The sequence below is a fragment of the Diabrotica undecimpunctata genome, chromosome 5 (genome assembly GCF_040954645.1).
Source record: "Diabrotica undecimpunctata isolate CICGRU chromosome 5, icDiaUnde3, whole genome shotgun sequence".
Taxonomy (NCBI): Eukaryota; Metazoa; Arthropoda; class Insecta; order Coleoptera; family Chrysomelidae; genus Diabrotica; species Diabrotica undecimpunctata.
The window spans coordinates 12,094,226-12,121,534 of record NC_092807.1 but is presented as its reverse complement, the minus strand read 5'-3'; the positions used below and the strand labels follow the sequence as shown (position 1 = coordinate 12,121,534).

Genomic DNA, 27,309 nt, shown 5'->3' with positions numbered 1-27,309 from the left:
TTCTCGATTGAATTCTATTCTAATACCGTCCGCATATATATACTTTTAATTATACAAACAGGTGTGTGTACATATAACTTCAAGTATAAATTATTCGTATATTGACATATTATTATACTGTAAGCCTCTTTGCATTTAATGTTTAAGGGTTAAAACCTTTCTACAGCCCAAAAGGGCTGTAAATATACCTTTTATAAAAGATTTTCTACTAAAGAACGAGAACAAATTGTAGCAGTTGCACTGATTCACTTTTCAGATGGGGAAAAATACCTTTCGCAAATTGCGATTGTGGAACTGCAAGTCAAACGGTTAAAAATCTGGTGGAGGAATGACCCGTCATATCCTTCAGTGGCAAACCGTCGCAATGCTTAGTTGCGACCAAAGAGTTAATTAAATACACATGGTAACTCAATGTTTGTTTATAAAAATGAAATATCCTCTTTGTTTATACACAAAACTTAACTGTGATTTGTTTCTCACCCTTTAATGTCCTGTCGTGACGCAACTTCCTCTTATACTTTTGCTGTTTTTTACCTTTTGTATTACTGCTTCTATTTCCTGATCAGTTAGTTCTCTTATTTGCTGCTCATCAGCCTCGTGTAATAATTCCATTGTGGGTTGAGGTGCCAAACTTCCACAAACAATTAATTGAAACTTTTTCTAAAACTTGCATTCGATTTGTTTAGATCATCAATCTTTAAAATTTCTTGCGACGCCACTGTTCAAAGAATCAGTACATTCCTTTTTGTGCTATGACATTTTACATGAAAGTAGTACATTTGTGCATACATGTGCATTATGTAGAAATCGACAAAAATGTGATATAATAATGTATATAAAAATAATGTAATTGGGTAAAAGTTGAATAAGCAAACTTATATTCTTGAAAGTCTTGTATTCAAGGATAGCGAAATTGTTTTGCAAATTCTGGTACTTTTTAAACGGGTTTTATTTTTGTAATATCACTTATTGCTATAATAAACCGTTTCCCAAATATGATTAAATTATAAGAAAGTAGTTGTTTAGCAAAAGAAGATGTATTTGTTTACCTGAAAGATTTTCAGGTAAGTTATTACTTTAGTAACATATATTTAGAAATATATCTAATTCAGAATCATTATTATTGAAGCTTTCCTTTCTTGGTAAAAGCATAGCTATTTTCTTTTTAAAATTCTTCTGATTTGCTTATTACCATGAGCAATTCTGTATTCTACTTTTTTCAAAGGCTGTCTCTCTTGAATTACTACTTAAATGGGAATAAGCCACAATTAAAGGTTAAAATACGTTTATTGACGTTTTAATTTCCACTTCAAAATCGTTCTATTTTAAATTCCCATTTAAATAGTAATTAATTTAAAATGCCACAAGAAAATAGCTTCAGAACAATGTCTTACTTTAGTTAAACTTTTTCCATTATTTTCTATTTAACATTATCTGTCTCCTAACATTATTATTTCTTGATGACTTTTTATTTTATCACAAATGTTTGATAACTCGTCATAAAACGAATATTTAACTTGTTCATTTGAATCGTCTGTTGGCGCATAGACTCCAACAACTATTGTTTCAGTGCCGTACAATCTGACAGTTACTGTCAGAATTATTTCAGAGATATACGCATAGTCCTTTATAATAATTTTTTTAACGATTTCTTTTTATATGAATTGAGACCCCTGATTTATCATGTACGTGTTTCTCTACTCCTGACCATATATGAATGTAGTCTTTAATCTGTTTATATTTTTGGCCTTTTTTTTTTGGTTTCAGAGAGCACTGTGATGTCCATTTTTTGCTTCGTCATTTTAGTTAAAATTTCCATCCATATTTCAAGGTTCGGCGTTATAATTTTTAGTCGAAGGGTTTTTTCCAGATGATGAGGAACTGGCCCATCGCTCCAATCCCCAAGTTTGGAGGACCAGGATTTTCTGTTGAGGTTTCTTCCCTTAGTGGACATGTTTCAGTTTTAAGGCACCAGAAACTCGCCTTTCACCCTCTCTCACCTGTTATATAACGCACATCCATTGTACCACATATACCCGGTGGTTACGCGACATATATGTCTTCGAATACGTGAGAGTAAATTGGTGCAGCGTTCTAAATCATCTTCACTTTGAGAGAGTAGTATTGCGTCGTCTGCATAGCAGATTATTTCAAGTTGTTTCTCTCCCATTTGGTGTTCTTTTTTAGTTTTTACTTTTTTTATTATTTTATCTATGATCAGGTTGAACAACACAGGTTTACTGTGTTGTTTTGGTAGATATTTTCGATCATTTTAATTATTCCTAGAGGTAACCCTCTTGCGTACAATAAGATAATGACGTCCTTTAATTTCACCCTGTCAAATGCCTTCTTAAAGTTCACGAAATATAGGTATGCCGGTTTGTTGTATGCTAATTATTTCTCTTGAACTTGCCTCTTTATAAATATAGCGTCGGTGCATGATCTTCCCGACCTAAAACCTTGTTGTTGTCATGCTAATGATATAATTTCATTCAGTTTATATGTTATCACTTTGGTTTTTTTGTCCTCAAATAATATTTGAGTCTCTTTATTTAACTTATTGAATCTGCCCAAATGTACCTAGCTGAATTATTATTGCTTAACTACCTATAGTTCTATTGATCGCTTGCACTTTTCTTGTTCCTTGTTTTTTCCACGTTTTTTTTTTTGAAGCAGTGTATTTTAGCATGTAATAATAATAGGTATTGCCAAACAATTTATTAATTAACCATAAACTATCTACCTGTTAAAAGCTCTGGAGCGGTGTATAATTTCTTTTACTTTATGCATTTTTTCTGCCTTCGGCAATAATGTCCATATAAACATTTAATATCTCACGGTACACTGATTATGCTTGTTTAGCAATGTATTTAATCTTTTAGTGTGCTGTATAAATAAATGAAAGATAAACATTCATTTTATAATTTCCGGAAGGATAATTCATTGCAGGATAATATTTTTTGCGGAGTATTATTCACATAAAAAGATGAAATTGTTAGAAATTACATATGAGGCCGTTCTTTGCAAAACTTCCTCTTTACTATTTGATTTACTTTTCAGGAGCAACAAAAAAACATTGTAGCTTTAATGTAAATTATATTTTCGAATTATTACATTTTTTAGCCAATACAATACAGGGTGGCGCACCGAAAACGAAACAGATGCATTTACTGGCAGATGATTCCTTTTTAAAAAAAAACGCTTGGACCCGTCGATTTTGTTATCGAGGGGGAAACAAAATTGGCATAAAATCATATTAACATTTGCAGCCCCCTAAGCGGGGGTGGCACCATCCCTAAAATATTAAATAGAAAGGGGGGTCGAATGATCCATCATTTAACTCTTTCAACTCCCTTTACAATAATGTAAAATTCATGTACTTCAATTCAGTAGTTTTGGAGATTTATTGATTTATAGTTTAAATACATCATCGTAAGAGGAGATCAATAAATAGCAGCAAAGTTGTTAAAAAATAAAGAATGAACTGACCTGCCAGCCGAGTAAATGTTGAAAATGACCACCATTACTTTCCATGCAATAATAAAGATTTTGCTGAAAACGTTGCCGGACATTTTGCAATATTTGAGGAGTAATTTGATGACTCATTCACAATTCTTTGTCGTAAATCTTCTAAGGATGTTGGCTGAGTAGCATAGATTTTGCTTTTTAAGTAACCCCACAAAAAGAAATCCAAAGGTGATAAATCTGGCGATCTTGGGGGCCATTCAACGGCACCTCTTCTACCAATCCATTGACCTGGAAAGGTCTGATCTAAATAATGCCGAACTCTTAATGCGTAATGTGGTGGCGCACCATCCTGTTGGAACATCAACATATTCTCAACGTATCGACCATCATTCTGATTTTCAATTATATCTGTTAGCGCAGGATCTATGGCATTTTGTAGTAATTCCAAATACATTTCACCAGTCAAATTTCCAGGTAAGAAAAAAGGACCAACCAAATGATCGCCAAAAATGCCAGCCCAAACATTTAATTTTTATGGCTGCTGTGTGTGTACCTCATGGTAAATTCTGGGATTAGAGTCCGACCAATATCGACAATTATGACGATTTACTTCGCCATTTAAAAAAAAAGGACATTCGTCGGAAAAGCAAATGTTAAATAAAAATTGTTCATCGTTTGTAATTCGTTCACTCATAACTTCACAAAATTCTAATCGCTTATCAAAATCATCTTCATTAAGTTCTTGTACAAGGTGAATTTTATACGGATGAAAATTATGGGCCTTTAGAATCCGTTGGATAGTACGTCGACTAACACCACACGAAGTTTGCAATTTGCGGGTACTTAATGTAGGATCTACAATAACTTGCCCTAAAACCCCCACTTCTGTTGCTTCGTTCCTTATAGGATTTTCAATATTACGTTTTTTATTGGCGACTGATCCAGTTTCCTGAAATTTAGCTACAAGTTCTAGAACATATTTTCGGTGCACATTATTGTTCTCATGTCGCTCATTAAAAATTTGTGCTGTTCTATTAGCGCACTGATTATTTTTGAAAAATATTTCAATAATTTCAACCCTTTCTGCCGTGGAATATACCATGGTTAATTTATGTATAAAGCAATAAATGATATTTTAACAACAAAGATTGGTCAAATCAATCGCAAACTAATGTACTATTTCCTATTTAAAATAAGTACGTGGCATTCTCTACTTATGTTTCTTCAAGACACAACTTTTTTTGTCACAAAGGACACTTCAATTGCTATTTTTATTATTAATAAACCATGGGCGTAGTAAATAAAAGCATTTACTTATCAAGAAAATGCTTTTACTCAAATTTCTTCTGAAAGAAGTACAAACTAATTTGATGTACCTATTAAAGTCTACTTTAAACTTTAAATCAATAAATCTTCAAAACTACTGAATTGAATACATGAATTTTACATCATTATAAAGGGATTTGAAAGACCTTTCAAATAATGGATCATTCGACCCCCCTTTTTATTTAAGATTTTAGGGATGATGCCACCCCCGCTTAAGGGGCTGCAAATGTTAAAGTGATTTTATGCCAATTTTGTGTCCCCCTCGAAAACAAAATCGACGGGTCCGAGCGTTTTTTCAAAAAAGGAATCATCTGCCAGTAAATGCCTCTGTTTCGTTTTCGGTGTGCCACACTGTATATCCATTAATAACACGTAATGATGAATTTGTTTGATAAAATTTGTTTTTCGCAAAGAGAAAATTTTGCAAATAAATTATTGACTGAAATGCATTAAAGTTTTTTTTATTGAATAGTATGTTAATTAAACCCCAATAATATGTTACAAACATTAGAAAAAGGTTTTCAAATAACAAAATTTAGTTTTAAGTATCTTTTATTCAAAGAACTCCGAATTAACAGGTAAAAAATTAAATGAGTTTAGTGTCGTTTTCGTTTTTACATAAACCTTGGTCACTTTCAATTCTTACTGTACTTACAGCAGTTTTCTTTAAAAGGTTATTGTAGAAGTCTAGGTGCCGATTGTTCGAACGCTAATCAAAACTTGATTGTAATCAAATATTTAATTAAAATCAAATACGTCACATTTTGAGGTTATGTTGACTGATTTATTTCATTCAATTTTATTATTTTGCGTTTTAATTTAAAATAAACCATAATTAAACTCTTTCTGATGGTAATTTCATATTTTTATTTACAAATCAATAATAATAATAAGCAATTTTTAATAATTTTGGCTGCTGCTGTGACGTATTTGCTTACAATTAAATATGTGATTACAATCAAGTTTTGATTAGCGTTCGTACAACCGGCCCTTAAGTACTTCTGGTAGTTTCCTCCAGTTTTCACCATAATGCTTATCCAAAAAAATTAATAATTGAAGCTTTATCACCTTTAAGTTTATTGCTTAGTGGTGCTTCACCTGGCGGAATGGATGAAAACGAATATTTTTTTACAAACACGTTTAGGCATTCCTGTGTCACTTTAGTAATTAATCTCACTTTTAATTTGAAATGCCAGGCTCCAGGCAGTTTTACGAATTTTTTGCTTCACTTTTCCAGTCTTGTATGATCCAACCAACACCTATTTTCTAACTGTAGGTTGTTTACTTATTATGGCATTACTCGTTTCTACGACAACGGCTATTTTTTTCCTTTTCTATTAATGTATAGCACGTATAGCGTGCTTATTGGTTGACGGCAAACAAGCAGTTTTGCAAATAAACTGTGAATACAAAGAAAGAGTTTTGCAAATAACCAGCAACTGTGTATTTGCTTTTATATGCTAAAGAGGCATTTATAAAAGATTTTAACGATAGTTATAGGTTTCTTATTGAAAACTTGTTTAACTTGGCGAAAAAAAGGGAATTTTGATTTTTTTGTCGATTAGAGACTTTTGCAAATAAAGGTTTCATATATGGCCTTATATACGGCGTGATTCTTTGAGAGTTACAAAAAGATGTTTTAGAAGAACCTGATATAATTATTATCTGATAGTTTAAGATGAGAGATTTTTATATATGCCCAATTAATCTCAAATATTTTGAGTTTATTTTCTTATAAACTTCCTTATTTTAAATATAACATACTGTATATTATTACGTATCGAGATAGAACTGCTTTTGAGTATTCTCTCATTTTAGGGTTTACTAATTTATTTAAGACGCGGTAACATATAGTAGAACACTTTAAATGCGGCGATTCTGACCGCTTTAGTAAGATAAGCGTTTGGAAAGGAAGTTAGTTGGAAAGCAGTTCCTTAGTAGAGAGTGTAGAGTAGTATTTTGAATTCAGAACAGAACATATTTTTTAATATGATGTAAACATAGCGAAATCCATAACATTTGATAAATAAATTATGATATATTTGCTAATACCTTTAATACAAATAAGTTGCGAAATAACAAAATTACTAGCGGGCCAACTCGACATCGAGTTTTTTAAATGAAATTTTTATTTTGCGAAAAAAATTAAGAGATTAATACAAACAATATAAGCAAGAATATACATAACATTCATCAATAATAATGCAAGTAAAAAGTGTATTAAATATCACGAAATATTTCGTCGAAAACAATGTTTTTTGTTACAATGTCTCCATTTTCTGAAAACTTTTGCTTGGCACCGGGAGTTATGTAAACTTTTACGCCATCAAATGAGCGGGATCGAGACATTGCTACATATAGCTGTCCATGGGAAAAAACAGGATTTGGAAGATAAATCCCAACCTTCTTCATACTTTGTCCTTGTGCTCTGTTGATGGTCATCGCAAAAGCTAATTGGACTGGAAACTGAAGTCGTTGCATGGAAAAACTGAAGGTTCCTTCAGTTGGCGAAAGTTTGATCCGAGGTAGAAGAATGATTTGTCCTGTTGATTGTCCCGTTAAGACCTCGCATTCCAAACGACTGGTATGCAATTATTTTATTTTGAGACGTGTTCCATTTATAAGACCTTTAGCAGTGTTCATGTTTCTCATTAGAAGAATAACTGCATTAACCTTTAGAGGAAGACGATGTCTTGGTAAGCCTGATCCTTCAATTTTGTTCAAAAACTCTGTACGCAGTCTTAAATGTTTGTTGATATCATCACTAAGTACTTTATCTATACTTAGATACACACGTTCTTCGCTATCTAACAGAGACAGAACTTTTTGATTGAGCTGTGAACAATCATCGTTAGTTGGAGCAAGAATAGTAAGTTCTGTAAGCAATCCTTCAGCGATAGAGTTTTGAATATTGCCATATACGAATTTAACAACGTCTCCTTCACCTTTGATATTATTAGGAAGGGTGATATTTTCCCCAGCGGTGCCGTTTCCAATTAATAGAAGATAGTTTGCAAAATTATCTTCACCTTCGTTGACTCTCATGTTTTTTGATAACGTAAATTTTTCTACTTTACTAAAAATATTTTTATCAATAACTCAAAAACTATAAATGAAAATTTCGTGAACTTACATTTTTGAACTCTACGTTGAATTCACTATTGATTTGACTAATAAAAACGAAACCGGAAGTCGACCTTAAAACCGGAATGCAATTTTTAGTTCATCAAATGTCGACATGGATATCATTTAGCAGTTAATGTTGCATGCTGATCACGAATCCGGTGTCAGATTTGCTCTATCTTGACGTTTTATGCGCGTTTCGGGTCACTTCCGGTGTCGGATCGCAACCGGAAGTACATATTTAGATTCGTCTCGACGAGACCTTTCGATCCATATAACATTGTGGGGTCTAAAACTTAAAGTAAATTTTAACTTCCGGTCATCTCAAAACCGGAAGTGAATTTTTGTACAAAAAGTATATCTTGACAATCTCATACGTAATACTAATAATATTCCGAGAAAATATATTAATTATCTAATATGGTTTTTGAGTAAAGTGGTGGACAAGAAAAGGGCTTAGCGTTTTAGTATATAAGATAATTTATAAGTAGATTTATAAATTATTTTACTTATGTGTGTGTGTGTGTGTGTGTGTGTGTGTGTGTGTGTGTGTGTGTGTGTGTGTGTGTGTGTGTGTTTGTGTGTGTGTTTGTGTGTGTGTGTGTGTATGTGCGTGTGAGTGTATGTAAAAATATACAAAATCTAAAAAATCTGCATAAGAAATTCGATGATTTCCACTTTTAATTTAACATAAATGCTACTTTCAACTATATAAGAAATAGTTAAAAATGAACCCTATCATCGCAAGAAGCGATGGAACTATAGATTTTGGGATAGCTCACTAAGATACCAAATACATCTTCAAAGAAAGCTGAACTGCAAAGTTTTTTAATGAAAAATGATTTGTATTAATAAAGCAATATGCATAAATAAACTACACGGAAATAATTTTAGAAAAATATCAACAGGACGAAAACCTTTATTTAGTATTGTTATCTCATTTCTCTGGGTAGGAGTTTGTTTTTTCGGACAAAAGGTTATATTTGGTATATCTCATTGTGCAGTCAATTCGTTCCTTTCACACTTATCTTCAGATATTTCCGCGTTATCAAAAATTTCTTAGTCGGAAGTAGTGATGTTTACATCCGCACGGTCAGAAATATTGTCAGGTACTTCATCAGAGTCTGAGGCAGAATCGTCAACGGTACATAATCAGACTCAGTCTCTAATCGGACTCAGAAATATTTGAGAGGTTTTCAATTTCTTTTTGAAGCTCTTTTTGTCTTAGAAAACGTCTACGTGCCATAGTAAGGCTGCAACCAAACAATACGAATGGGATACATACGACCAGGTTTAAACTACTACTGGGAGACCAGAGTTCCGTTTAGAAATTATGGTAAAATCGATGAAAACAATATCAAAATTAAACAATATATATCTCTAAAATGTGTTAATCAGCAACTAAATTATATATAAACTTTTAAAAACACAGAGCAGCCACTTTTTCTTTACTAAAATTGTATTATATACGAGTTGTTGATGCAAGTGTTTAGTTAACATCAGTTTATAGGTTACAGACGTGATATGCATACTATATACATACTGCTATACAGCGTTCCACGTTAAGAAAATAACATTGCGGAGATAGGGCCATGCATTTCTTATGGACGTAGAAGCGCAGCGATGCCACGCTGAACGCAAGCACGATTCAGGGTTGTATAATTTGTATTTTCGTTTTCACAGACATGAATTAAATTAACGTTTTTTAACGTAATTGACCAAAAGTGCCCATTCGAAACAAGAGATGAAAAGTAGGGAAAATGATTTTAATTAAATAAATAGTATTTACAAAAGATAATTTTATTTTATTTCTATTCTATATTTTTATTTTATTTTAATTATAGTAACGACAGTTTATTTGTTTTTCGGTAAGTATATCATATACCATGAATTATAGAAATGAGTAGAAAATATTGCTTAGTTAAATCATGCACTTTGCCGGCTATTAAAGCTTTAAAAGCAAATAAACGGACCGCTTGGAATGCATATATCTAATTACTAATTGCAACTTAAAATAATACGGTGTGCGTATGTCAGCGATTTTATGTCGTTCTCTGAGACTACATAATGATAATAAGGCTTTGTGGTTCTGCAGTTGTTATTCTGACTTTTCAGTTAAATGTTAATTGAAAATGGAAATTCGAAAAATATATCGACAATCTAGTAAACCGCATTCCTGAAAGTTTTGGCAACACTGATCTCAATAAGCCTAATGTTATTTTCTTAACGTGAAACGCTCTATAGATAATGAGTAAGGAATGTCTAAAAATACGTATGCGTTTAAATAACATGGGCTTTGGGGACAAACAGATGACATCAGATTTTCTGAAATACGCTCGGACATATATGTCTTCACAGTAATGAAAGGGTTAATATATCTTCGATCAACTTTTTACACCCCCGAGTTGGGGTGGTAATCCCTCCAGAGGAAAAGCACATATTGGCATAGAATAGATTTTGACCTTTAAGCTATTTTTTAACTACTGTCAAAATTTCAAGCAGATCGATGCATATAAAAAAAATTGAATTTTCTACTATTTTTACCACCATAACCTGGACTATTGTTACTGTTTTGTTACTATCCTTTGTTGGAATCTTAGGTATGCTTAGTTTTTCCTCTTTGATATTTTAGAATACCCTTCGTCAAACAAATGTTCTTTTAGTTTTACCTGAACCGTTCCAATCACCTCATTAGCTGTTCCTTTTATGATTTTATTCCATTTACTCAAATACGGTTGTATGTCATTAGGTCTATATTATTGTGTGTTTTTGTTTTTTTCTCTAGTCATGTTTTAAGTTTTCTCTATACTCCGCTTGTTGTGTATTTGTAAGGTTTTCCACGTCATATCTCTCTAATTTACTACCTCTTTTCTTTTTATCGTGTATTATTTTTACTCTTAGTTTGATTTCTACTAGGTAGTTGAGTGGAAGTACATAGTTTATGTTTTAGCTCCGACGATTTCTGACATTTCCTAGAAACAAAAATAAGGCTTCTTAAAGGTTACGTGTACTCAGTGCTTCTGTATGGAGTAGAAACGTGGACATTGAAGGCAGAAACTCTATCAAAACTTCAGGCTTTTGAGCAATGGTTATACAAAAGAATCCTAAAGATACCTTGGACAGAGAAAATCACCAATGAAGAAGTACTATGGAGACTGAACACAACCGCGGATTTGGTCAGCATCGTGAAGGGCCGTAAGCTGCAGTACTTTGGACATATTATGAGAAATTAAGGCTAAGATATGAGCTACTCCAATGCATTTTGCAAGGTAAAATTGAAGGAAAAAGGGCCGCAGGATGAAGAAGAATATCCTGGCTTGCTAACCTTAGAGCATGGTATAGAAAGACCTCAATACAGCTATTCCGTATAGCACCCAACAAAGTCATCATAGCCAGAATGATCGCTAACGTTCGGAATGCACAGGCTCCCTAAGAAGGAGATTTCTGACATCATTATTTCTAATATCTTGCATTTCTGAGCAGTGTCTGGAATTGCTAGTGGATCTATTTTTTTTACTGTATTCACTGGTTGACGTGGCAGAAAATAACGGCTTGACAAAAATAAATTTAAAAAAAGTTGAGATGTTAAATTTTTTCGGCATAATGTTGGAGTTATTTAAGATCTATAACAGCCACCGATATTTGTTTTATTGGTTTTTTTAATATTTAATTTTATTCTTTAATCTTAATATCAATATTTACAATATTAATAAGGTTTTTATGTTTTAAATTATCCAATTAAAAAACAAGATTTTTGGTCAGAAATTATGAATTGAATTAAGAAAAAAATGTTTCGGGTTTTTTATGTAAATTAACTAGAATTCGTTTTAAACAAAAAAATACATGGTGTCTCAACTAAAATTTGTGCCTTTTTCATTATTGCTGTGTATATCGTAATTGAGAAATTCGTTGTATTAAAAGAGCTATAACAAATTATTTGTTTATTATTACAACATATTATAACTTATATAAAACTTGTATAAAACGGGAGACTATATTATTATAACTTATATTTATATGTTATTTTTATTTTAATCCATTAGTTTATCATCATGAAATTAAGGGAGATTATTGGTTGACTCAGAATTTGTGTCTCTGTAGCTGTATAATTTCTTAAAGCTCAATGTATGGGGCACAAATAAAAAATGCCACAAGCGTATAGTTTCATAAAGGTTACTATTAATCAAGAGAACCTAAGTAAATAAAAGGGAGCAGTAGTATCAAATTTTTTTGTGAAGAGGATGCCAATGTGCAGAGGCATCTGCATTGATCAAATTGTAATTAACGAATTCTCCTTTTAAGCGCAAATACCACATTCGCTGATTGTATTCTTATTCGACATTCGAGCAATATTGGCGGATAGAAGAATTTATGAGTCTATTAATCTAATTTATTAACTTTATTTATTATAAAAATGTTCTAACACTTAATTTATTAAAGTCTTTATTTATACAATATTACAATAATTTATCTTATACTATAATTATATAATTTATTTACAACATTTATTACAATTTATATTTCCGAAAATACGGGCGTTACATTTCAAAGCTCGACTCGATATTATTATTCAGACTGTCTAACACAATGAAGATTCCTCTATATATATTTATTAACAGTTGTTCTGGATTCCTTTCGAAGCGGGCGGATGTTGACCTGTGCTGACCCCTGAACTGTCTCGAACGGCATAGAAGAAGACCGGTTTTATCGTATCCATCTAGGGAAACCACTAGAAAATTCTTATTAGAATAATAACATGTTTACAGGTTAAATATGAGTCATATTTATCGTAACAATTTTGTAGGATTTAGCAGCTATTCTTATACTCGTCCTGCAAAAAAACTAGAAAACTAGCTATACCATTACGCTATTTTGGTGATGATACTTTTCACCACTTAAGTGAAACCCCAAAACTCTTAGTTATTTACGTACTTAAAGCTCCGTTTAAAAGATGTCATTTGTCTCCTTGTCACATTTAAAAATTCTTAGGGGTCGCAACCCTCAGTACAGGGTTAAACTTGCAAGAATTATCTTTGCAAAAAAATTATTTGGTTGAGTTTTAGGGGAGCACAAATTTTCGTTGGGACACCGTGTGTACTATCAAAATATGTATCAAAGAACTTCGTATTTTACCTAAACATTTGCATTTTTTAAATTATGCTTATATAACAAATCTCTATACTCGTCTCGTTAAAAAATGACATAAAAAATTTATTCGGCGAAAAGCTAAACATCGTAATTTATAGTTTTTATTTAGTTTATATACTTCTGGAAAAAAACATGGTACATTTAGGTTGTTGCTCTAAAACTGGTATATTAGATTTCGAAGGCGATAAACAAAATTGCTTAGTGGAAGTCCAACTTGATCCTCTAATTATTTGACGGATGTTCTAATTATAGTTACTAATTTAGTTACTTAATAATTATATTAAACTCAAGCTAGTAAAGATTATAGGTCGATATTACGTATATTTGAATTACATATTTCAGAAACCCCATAATTCCATTTTTATAAAATGTTGAGAAATTAGAAAAAACCTTGTTTCATGAAATATTTTAAAAAACCTGTTTTGCTGTTGTAAGAAAATCACGAGATTAATGTGTTTTAATCAGTTTGCATAAAAAAGTGGTGAATTTTACCTTTTTATATGTTTTTTTTTCCTTTTTACTTTTGTAGATTTTTGGGGTTTTTGAAATATACACATTTTTCAAGGATGTAAAAATAAGAAAACATGTTTTATATAAACATTCATTCAAAAATATGGGCATACATAATAATATATCAGTAGTAATCACTCATCTGGTTGTATTAATTCAAATGAATCTCCCTCGCATGTTGGCAAATTAAAAATTTCTCCGTAAAAGTCCTTGACTTCTTCATTATCTGGTAGATACTTTTCCAGTTTTCTCAAGTCTTGCATCTTCTTTATATTAATAGGAATATGTCCTTATATGATCTCTTGGAATATTTCTGCCCAAAGATTCATTGGAGAGCATCGTCTTTTTAAAATATGTGGGCCACCATCCTTTAAAGTTCAATATGTTATCAGAATTCGGCAAAACTACAGTAAGTCGGTTTAAACTCTTTTGTTAGATGTTATTATAAGCTCTACATACTCTTTTAACGTGTAAATCTTGTCTGATTTTTTAAATTTCCTTTTAAGAACGGAAAAATCCCGATCACACGGTAGAAATGAATGTATCCGTGTGGCATAATATTGTTCAATCTTTTTGAATCTATTGGTTGAAACTAATGCAGAAAAAAGTCTACATATTGTATGGTTCTTGTTCTGGGCGGCACATGCATCAGAAAAGAAGTGAAAATGGTTAATATTTTTAAATTCTGGATTGTTGTCAAGAAAATGTAATAAAAATGATACACCTTCATTAGGCCCTTTAGTTCCTGTTCCTCATAATATCATCTTTCAGATTATGAATAGAGTAAGTTGTGTTAAATAGAATGTTTCCTGGACAGAAATAACCGGTAGTTGCAGGTTTTGCATATAATCAATGCAAATACCACCACCTACATTATCATCTCCTTTACAAAGTTCTGAAATGGTTTTAAGTTTGCTATAAAATTTGTTTGCCCGTTTCTTATGAACAGTTTTTTCTGCCAGGGCCACTCCTTTTGCTGTTGCATTTAAGAATTTACTTTTTATTTTAGTTTATTTTTACTTGTGGGCGATCGAAAGATAATGAAAATTTTTCTTTAAAAATCTTTTTATAATATGAATATTTAACGTTTTGTTCTGGGTGAACCTCTTTAAACAACTTATACATTATAAAAATATTTAATTTTTCATTTAGATACCTATATTCTCTACTAGAATAATGGGCAGTTTTCACCGGAAACGAAGCAATATGTTGTATGATTGAATCTATAACATGTCCTGACTTCGCATTGCCAGATTGATTTTTACCTCGTTTATCTATAGGAACTTGCCCCTCTCGTCTTAACGTGGTTAAGCGGAGCCACCGATCATTGGTAATGCCAAAAATGGCAATAAATGCTTTTCTATAGATTCTATTTGTACCTGTTGGTCCCTGAATTGTATATTCAAAAGAAGCTAGTCTATCAGGCTTGCAAGAAATATCTTCATGGACTGAAATAAGCGATTGTAGCAAACAATATCGTTCTTGGTGTTAAGGCTCCTGAAGTTTCGGAATAACTGAATGCGTGTTTCTTCAGAAATTCGTAAAAAGCATTTTTAGCGACATCTAAAAATAAGTATCATTAAAATTACGATAATAAAATATTAGATACTGTTTAGCTAGTCAGTAATATTTTAAAGCTTTAAGGCTTACTTGCAGTCTGGTTCTTGGTTCACTTCAGGCGCCAAGGCACCACTCCAGCGTTTATAGGGAGACCCTTTAACTCTAGAGTTTTCAATAACTTCTCTTTTATATTCACTGATATTACGCATTCCACGCTTTTTTTACGCGTTGAAGACTCATTTTTAATTTCCATTACTTAAATTATTATTAATTTTTACTGTAATAACTACTAACAAGATGCATCCAAATGCAACACAGGAGTTGGTGCTGCGTGTATAACGTCTAACAATCAATTTTAATTCAGACTGCCCAAATATTTCAGCATGTTTTCCGCTGAACTTTATGCAATACTCAAAGCTCTTGAACATATCAACAATAATAAAATACCAAAATGCTTGATTCTAAGTGATTTCCTTGGTGTTTTACAAACCTTAAATCATATGTATCCTAAAAGCCCCCTAGAAAAAATGGTAAAAGCTGAACTAAAGCAAGCTGAAGAAAATTCCAGACGCATTACCTTCATATGGATCCACCTCATATTGGTATTGATGGAAACGAAGCTGCAGACCAGTGCGTGAGTAAAGTGATATCCTGCGGGTGATATAAAAATGTCTATAAAAAAATTTAATTACGTGTAAGTGGAATCAAGAATGGAATTATTCACAGACAACACTACGGAAAATTAAAGACAATGTTTATCCATGGCTACCTAGAACTCGAAACCGATAACTGCAAACCATCACTACTCGTCTACGTTTAGGCCATACAAGATATATGCATTCGTACCTTTTTACCAGAGATAATCCCCCTAAATGTGACATTTGTGATGAAACAAACAGTGTTAAACATTTTTTAATTGACTGTCCACTTTTTGTAAATGAACGCATCAGGTTCAATATTCCAAACAATATCAATAAACTCTTAGGTACAGACTTAAATTATGCTGATTTGGAAAAATATTTAAAATGTATAGGATTATATTATAAAATTTAAACTATTAGAATTGTACACCTACACTGTATTCCCGCTAATCTTTTACAGATTTTCTTTTGCAGATTTTTATGAATACACTACAAGATAAACATGTTACATTTCGAACTGATTCATCAACGTTAAAATTATTGCACAAAGGATTCTCCCATATTAAAACAAAAACGGCTGCGGAAATTTTTTTTAAATACGGCAGGAAGTTCCTTGGCAAGGCAATTTGGAGACAGGACCAATATAAGAGCAAAGAATATAGACGCTTATAGCTAAGCTTATAGCTAAGCTTAACGCTAAGCGTCTATATTCTTTGATAAGAGTGCAAACAACTTTAATCATCCGAAGAAAGTTGAGAGTTACTAGAGGGTCAAAAAGATTACCACTTGGACGACCACTTAAAGATGAACCTTCTACAAAAAGGTTAAAAGGGCGTTACAATCTTTCATCCAACATCGCACTAAATCGAACAAATGCAACTAAACATGGCCAAGGACATTGAAGTTCGCATAAATATTACATTTTAAAGATTTAAATTTTTTTATAATTTATTTAAATATTTTATTTTATTTCCTTTTACATTGTTTTCGTTTTCTTTAATCATACATACATTACAAATATTTTAAAATCAGTCTCCTTTTAACTAATTTTAATAAGTCGTCTTTTTTTGGTCTACGATAATTTAAAATTCCATATACGTGTTTGCCACCTCACCGCGTATTGGTTGAAACATGGCCGCGTGCCGCAAAGGACCAATAGAAAAGTCCTAGGTGCTAAACACATACGGAATGGTAAGATGCGTATTGCATACCATTGGCGGCAAAGTGTTACCATCTAATAGTAGATTACTATTTTATTTTGCGATACTACTATTATTACTTGACAATTACAAATGCATATTACTTTTACATTAATTAATTAATTTAACATAAATTAATACTTTTTCAGCTGTCATATTAATAATATTTTTTCTTTACAGGTACGTACGATATTATTATACTACACCTATTTTCAGTAAGTAAATACTTCGCTTTATGTTTTTTTTTCATATTTTATTTCTATTATAAAGACCGTACATCTTTATAATTTGTATACAGAAATTTTATATAATAATGTGAACTAACATCATTTCTTTTTTTTATAGTTCTTCTTCTAAATTATTTTTATTCTCCTTATTATAAATTATCCACCAAAGAGTTGTTGTATTTTATACGAAGTATACTATATCTCTACATGTTCGCCAGAAATGTTTTTTGCCTTGTTGTCTTCATTGTCAAAAAATAAAATTGCACTGGTTTTATGCGTATAAGATAAAATAAATTTGGATGCAAAAATTTGGTTTCTATTGTAAAAATTTGACTTCCTTCAGATCATATACAAATTTGAGTAGTTTGGTTCGATCGCTCCAATGTTTTAACCTTGTTTAGGCTCCGTGCCTTTTCAAGGAAGAGTTACTCCTTTTTTTCAGGAGTAAGGGGGGTGTGGTAAACGTCATGTCGAATGCTTGTGGAGATGTAGGTGGATTGCTAAAAAGCTGGGGTTCAGAAGGTGGCGTGTGTGGTGTGGACGATATGGTGAAGCGCACAAGAAGAATTGTTGGTGGTACTTCTGGGGTTACCAGCCATACTACCAACGGCTCCTTATCAGCGTTTTTGGCATGCAGTTATTAGCTGCGATATTGGATGGGGAATGATTCTAGAATATCAAAATACTCATCAGAAAGTTTGTGTCCAGTGTTGTGTAGAAATTTAGCTGGAGGGAACAAAACCTTTCTTTTAGGAACCCTGGTGAGTATTTGTCCTCGGCAATTACAAGGCGTCTTTACAATTTGTTTGGCTCTGTTGTTGGACATACCTCCTGCTGAGGGATATGATTCTGTCCTTAATCGGTGTTAGATTGGCTAGCTGATGTATATGCTCTAATGAGTAGTATCTGCACTTCTTCATACAGAATCTAAGGATTTTTCTTTCGGTGGCCATGATGGTGTTAATTTGGCGGCTGTTCAGTGATGCCTAGACGCATTCCTTGTATTCGATTAGCGGTCTTATAATGGTTTTGTAGGTGTGCAATAATGTTGTCTACACCCTGTCTAGGGTATCTTAAATGTAGGTTTTCCAGTTAAGAGTCCTGCTAAAATGAACTCCCAAATAGTAAACCGAGTTTCTGAGAATAAGGTGCTCTCCTAACAAAGTTATCCGGCCATGAACATCGCGAAAATTGGATGATTTGAATAAAATAAGTTGTGCTTTGGAGGCGTTTATGGCCATTCTCCATTTATTGCACCACCTAATGACTCGATCTAAATAGTTTTACGCTCTTTCGAATACAGACAATTGTCCACGCTCGTCATGTGACCCTGACGTGAGGAGTACAGTGTCATCCGCATACAGATTTTATTACAGAAGGGTTTCCGATCTATACTGCGGGCGGGGGATGTCACCATTGTAGACTGTGATACTCCAGCTTGTGGAGTAAAGGATGTGGATAAAATGTCGCCAACTTTGATCCTGATCGTCCGATTGAAGAGATAGGAATTTATTAGCTTAACGAAAGGTGTAAGCAATGTAGCAAGGTTTTTCAATCTGATCGATCTGACCTGATCGAGTGCCTTCTGGACGTCTAGGAATATGCTTACGACGTGTTTCCTTTCATTAATTAATTGTGAAATGAAAGATGTTGCTTCAACCAATCCATTTTGCGTGGAATGTCCAGCCCTGAATCCGAATTGGAAGCTTGGAATGGCGAGGTGAACGTCTAGGAATTCTATGAGTCTTTCCTTAAGGATCCTCTCGTAGACTTTACCTAGGGTGCTCAGTAGAGAAATGGGCCTGTACGATTCCGGGTTAATTAGGAGTTTCCCTTGTTTGGGAATCATAACTGCGCTGGCCACTTTCCATGGAATATAAAAATAGCTTAGCGTAAAACATGCATTGATTATATTGGTCAGCAACGGGATTCTGGAAGATTTTTAAGGCTTCTTCTATAAGTGCCATCTGGGCCAGGAGATGTGTTTTTACCAATGTTACATATCTGCCTGACGGTGATCTCAGTCACAGGGGCCATCATCGGGTGAGGATGGGGCCCTGAGGGTAATAGAATATATCTTTCACTCTCCGTTCGGCTTCCCTATTGGATTTTTCATTGAAATTGTGATTATTGGGGGAAACGAGTGAGGCCAGGAGTGTATTTTTGAAGGCTTCAGCCTTATCTTGTGGATTTCTAAAAAATGATGTTATTGACTGTGAGATATGAACGTAGCTAACTTTTTTGCTTAATTAGGACTTTGAATTGGTTCCAGAATCTAGCACCCTCTCGGTAGTCCAGGTTGGCCGTTACACGCATCCACTGTAATTGTTTTAGCCTGTTAACTCCTAACCTTATCGACGCCGAGAGCCTGTTATACTCTGCTTTGATGAGGGGGTCTCGGAATCTTTTATACTCTCTGATCAATTTACGTTTTGTTTTGATTTGTGCGATAATATTGGGTGGGAGAGGTGGAATATATAGACTATATCGTGTTATTGGAATAGCAATAGATGAGGCTTCTTGAAGATGCTTATCAATTTTGGAAATCCCTGAGTCAACTTGGTTATGTACTGACATATTGCCTAACTCTGGGAGGTTTTGGTTAATGTGTTCTTGGGAAAGTTCCCAATTTGCTTTACAATAATCTTGCTTGTAGATAGCAGTTCTTATGGCTGGAGGAGAATTGAAGTCAGTTTTGACTAGAAGGGGAAGGTGGTCAGTAGTTATTGAATCTCCAATGAAACATACATTGTCGAACCTATGTAACAATCTGTTCGTGGAAAATATATGGTCGAGTATGAACATTCCTCAGTGATTGAAGAACGTGACTTTTTTATTGGTGACTCTAAAAATGAGCAGCTCTAGAAGAACGTGTGAGAGTATTCTGCCGGGAACGTTTGTGAAGGTATCACCAAATTGAGAGTGTCTGCTATTCAGATCGCCCATTAAAAACTAGTTCCAGTATAACTTTCGATGTTCAGTATAGACCAGTTTGGATTTGTTTTGAGGTGCATGTGAGAGGTGGCATTCTGATTTTTGCAAGAAAAATATGTGTAATAACTTTATTAATAATAATTCACTTATCCTTCCTCGGAAATATTAATAAAAAATTAAAATGATTAAAAGATTCAATTTGGAGAAAACTCGTAATGAAATAAAATAGTGATAATTGAATTTTTTATAGGATGTGCTTAATGTGTATACGACTGCTTAAAAATGTTTAAATTCATTACCCTTGCTGCAAAATAGCAATAACTACAAAAAAAGGGGGGAAACAAGCCTTTTCATATTAAATATTTTTCAGCTGCTTTAATTGCACTTAGGACTTTCATAATTAACCTAGAAAATCTTTATAATATATTAGAACAGACAACCCAATTTTAATAATTTCGATTTAATAGATTTCGCATACTAATTTTGAAATATAATTTTTTTTTTAAGTGAAATTGTGCAAAATCTTGCACAAGAAAAACAAGTTAATATACAAGGTTGTCAATTTTTTTACATATAAGAAAGCACTCCACCTATCTAATGCACTTTATAGAAATGAAATAAGATTATTTGGGCTGTATCAAGAATGTTTTAAATTTAAAACAATTTTTTGGCTAAATAAACAAAGAGAATATCGCGGTAACTATTAGTTTTAATTAAATTTAAAAAAGTTATTTAAAAGGACTCTGCAAGACGCTTTTGGAATTAAGAATTAAAAAAAAAGTTGAATTACGAGCAGTGGTTCCTTTGAAACAACCGGTCAAAGTTAACCAGCATTTGCGACAAAGTTATAAACAATAAGATGGTAGTCTTTGAATCATTACCTTGTTCTTTCAAAGTTCTTTCTAAATAAAAATTTTTATTTCTTCAAGATATGCATAACATATACTATAATAATAAAAACGATCGGTATTGCGCGTGAAAATACCAAAAAAACTAGGTTGAAAAAAATTGAATTTCAACGTGCAAAATCGGTATACGTAAAGTAATGAATTTACTCGGCTTCGAATGAAGCAATTTTTTTTAACCTATGGAACACCTAAATACCGTATTAACAAATCTCAAAGATGCTTTGGTTTTGTTATAAATACAAAGATGGTAATCTTTGAACCATTACCATTTTCTTTCGAAGTTCTGTCTCAATAAAATTTTTTATTTCTTTAAGATATGTATACCATACAAAATGATGCAAATGTATGGAATAAATTCATTATTTCAGAAACAAACGATTTTAAAAAAACTCTTAAAACACGTAGCTTCCATCCAATGTGGATTTTCACTTGCCCAGTATCGATATGTCTGGCGATTTACGTGATCGTTCAGCATAAGAAACGCTTCATTAGAAAAAAGTACCTTTTGTATGAAACCTTGATCTCTGTTACATTTTTTCATAACGGTTTTGCAGAATTCGATTCTTCTATCAAAGTCATCTTCTAATAGCTCCTGGATCAGACGTACTTTGTATGGAGGTCACTTCTTCTTTTTTAGCACTCTTACAAGAGTTGATTGGTGGACATTATTATCTAATGTGTCCTGCCTAGAACTGGTACGGGGATTTTCTTGAAACGCCAGTACAACGTCCAGTTTCTTGGCTTCGGATATTGATTTTCTACCATTTTTAGGAAGATCTTTAACATGGCCCGTTTCTCTATTTTTTTTTTCAATTTTACTTACTGTTGATTGAGTGATTGGTTCGCGATTTTGGTATTTAGCATTGAGTCTGCTAAACTTCTGCTTGAGTCCTCACTCTATCTCTATAACCAATCATGATTAAAATCTCGATTCGTTCTGTTTCTGTTAGTTTCATTTTTGTAAATGATGTTATTAATGTCGGCAAAAAACTCGAAGAGTAAAAATTTGACGTCTATTATTAGACTGATTCACAGATCATTGACAAATTAAGACGAGTCAATGACAATATTGATTTAAATATTTTTGAAAAATAACTTGGAATAGTTACTACAATAATTAATTTCAGATTATATTGTAGCATTGTTTGTTATCAATATATTTTTTTTCGGAACCAGAAAAAAACACTATTTTGTTTTATTCCCAGTGGCGTTTCTGAGTGTATTTTAGTTCAGTGAATGAATATTTATTGTAACTCTATGTTACTTAACAAAGTTCATAATTTTGGTGAACCCTGTGGAAATAAATATTCAAATGATTATATCGTTGCAAAGGCGATAAGGAGATCTTTCAAATGAGCTGTCGCGTGACCTCGGTTTGTATTAAAAAAATCGTCGATTACGTCATTACGCCGACACTGATGACGTAATGTCCAACACATATATAGCAGTCGATGGCCATTCAAAAAATAAAATTGATTGTTTTAAGATTTTTTTTTAAAAGTCGTTTGTTTCTGAAATAATGAATTTATTCCATAAATTGGGAATTTATGGAACTCGAATGGAGGCACCTAAATACCGTATTAACAAATCCAAAAGATGCTTTAGTTTTGTTATAAATACATAAATTTATTTATAACAAAATAAATCTACATGTTTTTTTTTCTATGTTCTAGATTTTATTTAGAAAAACTTACCTTGTACTAGGCAATCAGTTTTAAATGCCTATAGAATACCAATAGTGATATCTCAATGTATACTAAAAGCAAATGAAATTATTAATAATGAAGAAACTTTATTACATTCTTAATCAACAGTGAATTCGTAAAATCATTATATTTCCTTTAATGAAACTGTATCACTTACAACACAAGAATTTTTTTCTGCCTCAATAAGTTTATTACTTTTGCAAAATTATATACGACTTGAAATGTGTACAAGACTGCAGTATACATTTATTCAAATCTAGAACAAGAGTAGAGAATGCAGTAATTTTGAAATAAAAGATATAAAACTTCAAAAGTGTTATAAATTTTAATTGGTTTTGTTACTTGGTTTGAAATTGGTCTAAAATGTTTTATTTCTACGATTTTCGATCTCCGGCCATCTTGTTCTATACCTCCATGTCTCAAATATGTGCCTACTCAACTTCTTCAACGTCGCCGGGGCTTCTGTACTTTCTTTATCCACCTGATATCCATTATGTAACTTGTGTAATTTGTGTCTTATGGCAGGTATTCTTTATACATGGCTAAATCACTTTATTTCTGTTTTTCTTTGAAACTTCGTCAATACAATGGTTCATATATATAATAGCAAGCCTTAAATTTCAATTTTCTTGGAATATATGTATAGAGAATCCGAATAGTTCGTAAAATTACTAGTTTATTGCCTATAAATTGTGTTATTTAATAAACGTTAAGGCGTTATAACTGTGTAACACTTTCACTAAATAAGTGTAAAGTTGTAAACAAAACCGCAAAATGGTTAAGTGGGCGATAATATTCCAGTCCCAGATTGTGCAGTTATTAAATCACATTGATTCGGATGTTTTGTCTTTAAATTATTGTTAACAAACAAACAGTTAAAGATATAGTAAATAGGCTCCTTCTGTATGCTGTTTTATTAATAATTTAAATAATATAATGAATATTATATAATTGTAAGTATTCAAAAAAAAAAGAAAAATATTAATATTCCTCAGAAGTAAAAAGATAGTAAATAATAATATTAAATAATAATATTAAATATCCTGTGCTAGTTTTTATCAGTTCCAATATCAGGCGCGGCCCCCTGCGAATGAGGGCGCCTGATACTTTCTGGGTATTTTTACCATGGATACCCAGAGGGTAGCAGGGTTACCTGCCGTGGAACAAAAGCTGACACCTGGCAGTAGGTAAAATGCATTTTATAAAATGCACACCCATGAAAATGGAGATTAATGATTTACGTTTAGGGTCGCTGCCTGGGGATCGCCAGGGCACGTCTGGAGCCGGCGCTGGACATGACAACATGCGAAACGCCGGTGGCAGGGTGTTGAGAAGGCGGGCCCCTGTCATACAATCAGCTACAGCCCAACAACAATAACCACAAGGAAGCCAAACAACAAGAGCTCTACTCGCTGAAGGTGCTGAGCTGGAACATCAGCCGGCGTCACTCAAGCGGGACGACCGAGGCAGCGCATGAAATGGACTGTGTCTATAAATGAAAACATTTTGCTTCTCTATTACAAGGTGACGAACCTCGGTCGAAAAACGATCGGCTATCGACAACATCTGTATGCCGTATTTTGCAGGGAGTACCCAGAGATTCAAGTCTCTGAACAGCGAATAGCAGATCAATACCGGGTAATTATAAGAAATAATCTTATCCCAGAGACTAGACGCCATACCATCAGAAGAGAAGTCGAATGGGAGATTCATAACCAAGAGCTAGTTCTGGATCAAGTCCATAATGAAATCCCTAATGAGCAGATTCCTGAGCCTCTCATGCAAAAAACCCAACCTGTAAATACGCAGCAGGACAACAACGAGTTGCACGATAGCCTAGTAAGAGAAATGGCACGTGCCGTATAAGAGTTTAATGGAACAAACCCACTTAGCAGACCACCGCTACCAAAAATAAACTCTTGTAAGAAACTAGGTGCGCTATTACAATTTATGAGTCTACCCAATTATATCGTGGAAGCTCATACATTAGAATATTTGCATATGCTGATTTATTGTGCAGCAACAGTAATTGCTAATGTTATGGGCAATAAGATCAGAACACGACGGGGTACTAATATCGAAAGGACAGATAACAGAGTTGCACCTTGGGAAAAACGGCTGCTAATTAAAATTGAAGCATTACGTAAGGACATTGGTCAAATCACGGAATATGTTCGAGGGACAACAAGTAGACAAGTAATCAGAAGAGCTGAAGAAATAATGATAACCACCGCAAGACACTCACAATATAATCCAGCAAACAACACAGAACAACAGTGTCTGGATACATTAAAACAAAAACTTTCCATTTACTCAGGCCGGCTAAGGAGATACAAAATTAGTAACAAACGAAAATCCGACAATATGCTTTTTGAGAATGCCGAGAAGGCGTTCTATCGGAAAATCAATTCTACTGCAGAAAGTGCCAATCAATCGCACCCAAGCTAAGAAGAAATCCATGAGTTTTGGGGAAATCAACTTTCCACACCAGCTGCTTTTAACACCAATGCTGAATGGGTCAAAGATACGGCGCACAACTGCCAACACTACGTTACTGTTCCCTACGAATCCTTTACTACTGAAAAAGTTTCAAATATTATCAAACAGCTTCATAATATGGAAATCTCCTGGACCAGAAGGTATTCAGAACTTTTGTCTCAAGAAGTTCTGGGGTATTCATGAGTGCTTATGAGCATTAATTAATTACAGTATTTCTAATTCGCAGGAAATACCATCTTTTCTAACCCAGGAAACAACTTATTTAATACCAAAAGATCAAAATAACACACAAGATCCAGCCAAGTATTGGCCAATTAGTTGTCTTCCAACTCTGTATAAATTGCTCACATCCTGTGTAGCCCGGCGTATCTACCAACACTGTGCTCTAAACAATATCATAGAGCCTTAACAAAAAGGGTGCGCTAAGGGTTCCATGGGCTGCAAAGAACAACTTATTATCGACTCTGTCATTTCTAACCAAGCATATAGCAAAAAAAGGAATCTCTTTACTGCTTTCATCGACTACAAGAAAGCGTTTGATTCAGTGCCGCATGAATGGCTTGTAGATATATTAAAAATATATAAAGTCGATGATAATACATATAGACCTTTTTAAAACATATAATGTCAGATTGGAAGACAAAAATTCACCTTCAAATACCTGGTGAAAGTAATATCGAAACTGAAAATATTGCAATCAACTGGGGCATATTTTAAGGAGACTCGTTGAGCCCACTGTGGTTTTGTCTAGCGATGAACCCCCTATCCCAGCTACTGAACTCAACTAACACAGGTTTTAGCATCAAAAATAACACTACTGTTGTGGCAAAGCTTAATTATCTATTGTATATGGATGATTTAAAACTATTGGCTTCTACTCGATGCCACCTGGATCAGGTGCTGAAAACAGTGGAAAATGTCTCTATTGACATTAGTATGCACTTCGGCCTTGACAAGTGCGGTGTCTTAAATATAATCAAAGGAAAGGCTCAGTCCGGTGGATTCGATATGCAAAACTGCCAGAACATCGAGGCCATGGGTGAAAATGATATGTATAAATACCTTGGAATAAAGCAAGCGCGGAAGATTGGCCATAAGCAAATGGAAACTGAGATAACTACTGAGTTTATATGAAGGGTAAAATAACTGCTTCGTTCACACCTTAATAGTAAAAATTTGTTTAAGGCACTAAACACCTATGCATGTTCCGCGCTTAGCTACTCATTTGGTATTGTTAAGTGGACAAAAACGGATATAGAAAATCTTCAGCGAAAAGTACGAACACACCTCACAAAGGCACAAAAACACCATCCTCGAAGTTCAGTAGAAAGAACGACATTACCGCGGTATTTAGAAGGACGAGGACTTATGGATATAAGTGTGCAACTAGAAAAACAAATTACTAATTTAAGAGCTTAATTTTAGGTGCAGGCTGAGATATCTACTCTTCATCGCGTGATTTGTGCAGTAGATGATATAACACCGATCAAACTGAGGGAACCAGAAATGCGCATAAACCATCTTACTCTTCTATTCTTTTTTGATCTTTTTTTGTTATACCTAGCATGCATCGCTCCATTGACCTTTGAGTGACTTTAAGTTTCGATATTATCTCTTTCTTTAGTGTCCAAGTTTCGCAGTCGTATGTCATGATTGGTAGTATACACTGATCGAATGCTCTTTTCTTCAGATGGATTGGCATTTTTGATTTGAATATAACTGAATTTCTATCAAAAGGTGCCCAGTTTCATTCTTCTGTTGATTTCTGGAAGTAAGGAGCCAGATTGATATATTAATTAATATTTATTTAATGCTTCATTTATGTTACTGTAGAATTCCTCCATTTCTTCTTCAGTGTAAGTAATCGTTGGGACGTAGATTTGTATATTGTATCTCTTTGATAGTTGTAAGGTTAAGCCAGCTACTCTATCTGAGTTATTTCTATTATTCTTCGATTCCATTTTTTGTTGATTAAGAATCCAATACCGCCTGTTCTGCCTGTTGATGTGCCTCGGTAGTAGAATGTGTTTCCTGATGCTAATTTTAATAGCTCTTCATTT

At 33.3% G+C, this 27,309-nt stretch overlaps 2 protein-coding genes across 3 annotated transcripts in view; one reads left to right on the top strand and one right to left on the bottom strand.

Annotated features, from left to right (window-relative positions):
* dsb (scavenger receptor class B member debris buster) overlaps positions 1 to 27,309 on the top strand; it is a 346,326-nt gene that overhangs the window by 139,897 nt on the left and 179,120 nt on the right. The gene's annotated exons all lie outside the window — the stretch shown is intronic.
* On the bottom strand, positions 7,387 to 7,839 carry LOC140442087 (uncharacterized). The gene has a single exon (XM_072533159.1). The coding sequence runs from the start codon at positions 7,837 to 7,839 to the stop codon at positions 7,387 to 7,389; it is 453 nt and encodes a 150-aa protein (XP_072389260.1).

Bases quoted from the DNA above. Each gene is read 5' to 3' on its own strand.
- LOC140442087 (XM_072533159.1), bottom strand. From the start codon at position 7,839: ATGAGAGTCAACGAAGGTGAAGATAATTTTGCAAACTATCTTCTATTA.